The sequence below is a fragment of the Ornithodoros turicata genome, chromosome 4 (genome assembly GCF_037126465.1).
Source record: "Ornithodoros turicata isolate Travis chromosome 4, ASM3712646v1, whole genome shotgun sequence".
NCBI classification, from domain to species: Eukaryota; Metazoa; Arthropoda; class Arachnida; order Ixodida; family Argasidae; genus Ornithodoros; species Ornithodoros turicata.
Genome location: NC_088204.1, coordinates 56,948,819 through 56,953,354, shown reverse-complemented (window position 1 = coordinate 56,953,354; position 4,536 = coordinate 56,948,819). Strand labels below are relative to the sequence as shown.

The following is a 4,536-nucleotide window of genomic DNA, read 5'->3' as shown; positions in this document are numbered from 1 at the left end:
TAGTAATAGTTAAAATAATAATAATGGTTTTATTTTTGTTTGTTTTTTTATTTATTTAGTACCCAAGAACGGCCCAGGGTCTTTGTGTTGGCGCATGTAATTCGTGTACAATCAAAGCAGCCTCAGCTCGCACACTATTTCTACATATGCCTTATCTCTGCACGATAACGTTTTCTATAGAGAACAGGATAGTAACCCGAGCGACCGTGTGCATTGTGCCAGTAATCGCGGGAAAAACCAGCCGGGACACTTTATATGGGTGGAACGTAAAAGCTTTGTTCTTTTTTATAGCTTCTGCCTTATTGCTGCTCAACCATACGGCGTATCCCCCAGTGCAAGAAATTACGGACATTTGCTTCTCACAGACTCAACAATAACCATGCTGCAAGTGCATTACACACTGACGGTCGCACTTGTCATAGTGTGTCACACTTCAGTAGCGAAGGAGTCTGCTGGCGCTGCTCACGTAAGTCACTCAACAGCTATTGGTCACAGCGCGGCAGGTGGGTGGAAAGGATACCACGTGTGTACCACTTCTCTGTAGACATACTTGAAATGTATAATTTACTCAGCTAAGAGATTGTGTGTTATGTGCTGCTGTAGTATGCCAGGCTGTCAACACGCCTCTCTGCCCCATGCAATATTTCCCGCATAACAAAACGCTAATACTATATCCGTTAAAAATGTCAATAACCACATGCTCCATTTGCGTAGACTATATTATGAACCAACATGAAATTATCCTAGGTTTTATTTCATCGCCTATGCTTTTTTGTTGTTTGGTTGGCGTTTAGGTGGCGTCTTATTAGTGAACGGCCTACCAGTCCAAATGGCGGCATGTCGTTCAGGAAGAACGCGGAGTCCCGGGCCCAATGAGGGAAATGCACCAACGTTAGCCTTACATTTTACCTTATTTACCTTGCAACCATTAAAATAGAGTGCTGCCGTTGCTGTGCACTAACGAGAGAATATTTCTTTCAGCCGCGGGCACGCTCCTCTCTCTTTTTGGGCCCCACTATAGTGAGCTAAGGTTCGGAATTCGGAGCCCTTTTTACAACCCCGGGATTTCGGGATTTTGAAATGTGGATCCCAGGACGGGATCGGGATTTTTACGCAACTATACCCAGAATGTCGTATAGGACTGTATTCACTTGCACAACCACGCTATCACAAATTGCGATGTAGTGCGCGTCTCCCGTCATCCCCCCCGAAAATTCCAGTGGGGAAAAAGCGAGAAACAAAATACTCACGGGCAAAACCCGCGTATTATATTGAGCATTTGCACCGATCCGGAATATCGACTTTGCAATGAAGTGCGTCTCTTCTTGTCGTCTGCAACGGAATAACTTCTGGCTGGGCCCCAGCACGAGAAGATAAATACTTATGACGTACAGCTCTTGTAGTTACGCTGCCGCTTGATTCAATGACATCTTCCTCATCATCCGCTGAAATATTCTGTGTGAATGTCACTTGTGTGAATAGTGAAATAATGGTGCATTTTGCTCTTCTTGTCTTTTATTCATCCACAGTGACTGTTGTGTTCTAGTCTGCAGCAGCCGAGACTATAGTTTTCTGAAAAGGCTGTCTTCATTTTCCCTTTTTACTTTCAAATATACGTGTATACAGATATTTAGACTACAAGTAATGAAGAGAGTTGGGAAGCCGTATAAGGAGTAAGGATAAGGGGCCGACGTTTCGGCAGTCAGTGCTGCCTTTAATTTTGGATCCTCACGAATACGTATATTAGAAACGTCAGTATATAAATTGACGTTTCAAATATATGTATTCGTGAGGATCAAAAGAAGAAAAAGCGATATTCTGCGGGGAGAGAGATGTTCTGCAATATTTCTTGTTGTAGGATTGGAAGACTCCTTCTGATTTCATGGGAGTTTTATGCTACTTGAGTGTTGTTCTCCGCTATGGCTTGCGTAGTTCACAAGAGTCAGCAGCTAACATCGTTGTAATGTGTCGTGGACGACTAGGTTGGTTCGGTTTCGGATTGCAAATTATATTTATCGGGGAGAGACGACTGAAACAGAAACTCTGTTGAACACCGTCCCTTCCCTTTCACTCCTACCATTGAATATTTGTTGTCAAAAAAGCCAAAATTTATAATCCCGAAATCCCGGGGTTTCGGGACATGAAATTATGCTGAAGTACCGGTATTTCGGGATCTCTGGATCCCGGGCTCTCCACCCTAATAGTGACGCCACATGCCCACAAAATAATGAATAGCTAAATGTTTGTATTACGTGTTGGTCAAAATTGGATGGCACTTCCTGCGTTGTGCATATGTGTAATCGCACTAGGTAGACAACCATATTCACCTCACGTCGAAATGTAAAAAAAGCGCACGTATCGACCAGGTTCATTACGTGGAACCATGTCCAGAAACAGACAGCTTTGAACTTGTAGTTCGCGCTAATAAAGGTAGCGGTGTGAGGTGCTCTTTCAAACGCTACGCCAGTGACCGATACAGACATGTTTCTGTCGTTGCGATAATTGTATCCAAACTAGAAATAACGTTTCGTTACACTTCCAGGTTCGTGCGGACACACTAAAGACTGAGGAAACAGGAGGCCTTCAGCACATCAACGTTAACGTCGTAAGTTCCGACGCACAAACCATGACATCGAAGCAGATGCAAAATATCGTGGCAGAAAAGCAGCCAGTATTGGACGCTAATCAAGCAGCTAGTGACAGTTCTTTGCCTGTCCAGCGTACGGGAACGGTTTCCGCTGATATGCTGGCCCAGGTAGTACTCGACCTTACGAACACCGTTAAAGTGTTGTCGCAAAGCATACAACGCCTGTCGGACGACGTCAAAGAACAGAGGACAGAAATTTTACAACGCATCGATACGTTTAAGACAGAGAACATGCGAGGTTTAAGCAAGATCGAGTCGGTTCCTGGGCATCTTCAAGATCTTTCGTTGCGCCTTATTAGATTGGAAAAGGAATCCACGGATAAACTAGTCGCAATAAAAGCAGCCGTAACAGCTCCCAGTAAACTGTTCAGGCAAGACATTCAGAATAGTGACCCCAGTTTGAAAATGTATGGTCGAGACCACAACCAAAGGAAAGCCAAACTGAGAGCAGAGCTGCAGCACTACACAGATTCTTCATTCCATATGAAGACGTCACAAAATATGTCGACCGAGGTAGCGAATAGCGTTTCTAGAGCGGTTGCTGGCTCACTTGAAGATCTTAGCCGAAAGCTTGAGCTGTCCGAAAAGCAAAACATTGGCAGGTTCACCAGAATGGAGGCAGTTGCTGAGCAGCTTCGTGATGACTCAAAGTTCATCAGGCATTCCAGCAACTTCGTAACTGAAACGTGTAAGAAAATAGAACCATTGGTGCACGAGCAAAGGGCACACATTGCAGAACTGAGAAGAGAAATGAATGGGACTCTGGAACACCTGCAAAGATCCAATTTAAATGAGACGTGCGCATCGTTTTCATCGTTTTCGTCTTCAGCGTTTTCACATATTCAAGAAAGTGTGTACCCGCTGGTCTTTTCGGCCATGGCCACTCTGACGAAAATTCAAAGCGAAATTCCAGAAGAAATTCGAAACCTGAAACGTGATATCGGTGCTGTTTCAACTACCATCAAGAACATTGCTGGGAACGCCTTAACTAGGCTGGAACAAGTAGAATCTCTCGTTGGGAAGGTAAAGACTACAATAGAAGGACCTACCGAGAGGCTGAGCACAGTGAGATCAGCCTACCCCACTGTGTTTTTCCACGTACAAAATATCACAGAACACATTGCGAAGTCAAAAGCGTCTAGAAAAGATTCGGGTCTGGATAGTAGCATCTGGAGCGAAAAGTTTGTCATCGGTGGTTACACAGCTGCACTCGAGCTCGGTGTCTCCGTTCGTAAACACAATGTATGGATAGGTGCTTACTTACATCTTTGCTCTGGCTCAAGGGACTCGCTTCTGCACTGGCCATTCAGATCTAATTATACCGTCTCCGTTATCCATTCGAGGGACCCAACGAAAGACATACACAGAGTAGTGTCAAGGAATAAGCTTAATCGGTGTCCGAACGCCGTGAAGAGGCCGGACGAAGAGTGCAACAAGGGTTGTGGCTACAACAGGATCGTCACGCACGAAGCTGCTAATACGGACGGCCATCTCTTTAACGACGCCATCACAATTGGAGTAACTCTTCACCCTGAAGCTACAGCAACTGCAAAAGCCGAGTCATAAACATTTTAGCGAAAATTTGGCCTGAAATTTTCCCGTTTATTTTACGATCTCCAGTCTTCACATACATTTAATTGAATAAAGTCGTTACATAATGGCGTACTCTTTCCTTAGTGTGACTTATAGCGTTTCACGGTTGCAGGTAGAGTTCGAGCTGTAGGTTAGCAGTTTTTTCCCTCTGTTTTTCTTTCGTTATATTGGGGATAGGCTTATTGTAAAGGAGCAAGGGAAAAGTTAGGAGCCGCCTTGATATAATCCTTAAAGAAAGGGTCTCATACGCAATCATAATTTACATAATTTACGCTGTTCTCTCACTGATTGGTAGC

At 44.3% G+C, this 4,536-nt stretch overlaps 1 protein-coding gene across 1 annotated transcript; it reads left to right on the top strand.

Moving 5' to 3' along the window:
• The first annotated feature begins 215 nt into the window (after window positions 1-215).
• LOC135393221 (uncharacterized) lies at window positions 216-4,312 on the top strand. The gene is made up of 2 exons (XM_064623710.1): window positions 216-466; window positions 2,543-4,312. Exons 1-2 carry the CDS (start codon window positions 380-382, stop codon window positions 4,211-4,213), a joined length of 1,758 nt encoding a protein of 585 aa, XP_064479780.1. The 5' UTR covers window positions 216-379; the 3' UTR covers window positions 4,214-4,312.
• Window positions 4,313-4,536: the final 224 nt, after the last annotated feature.

What these genes read in the sequence shown, in the direction of transcription:
- LOC135393221 (XM_064623710.1), top strand. Translation starts at nt 380, where the DNA reads ATGCTGCAAGTGCATTACACACTGACGGTCGCACTTGTCATAGTGTGT. An exon ending in AGTCTGCTGGCGCTGCTCAC is followed by an intron (nt 467 to 2,542) that starts GTAAGTCACTCA and finishes TTACACTTCCAG; the next exon opens with GTTCGTGCGGACACACTAAA.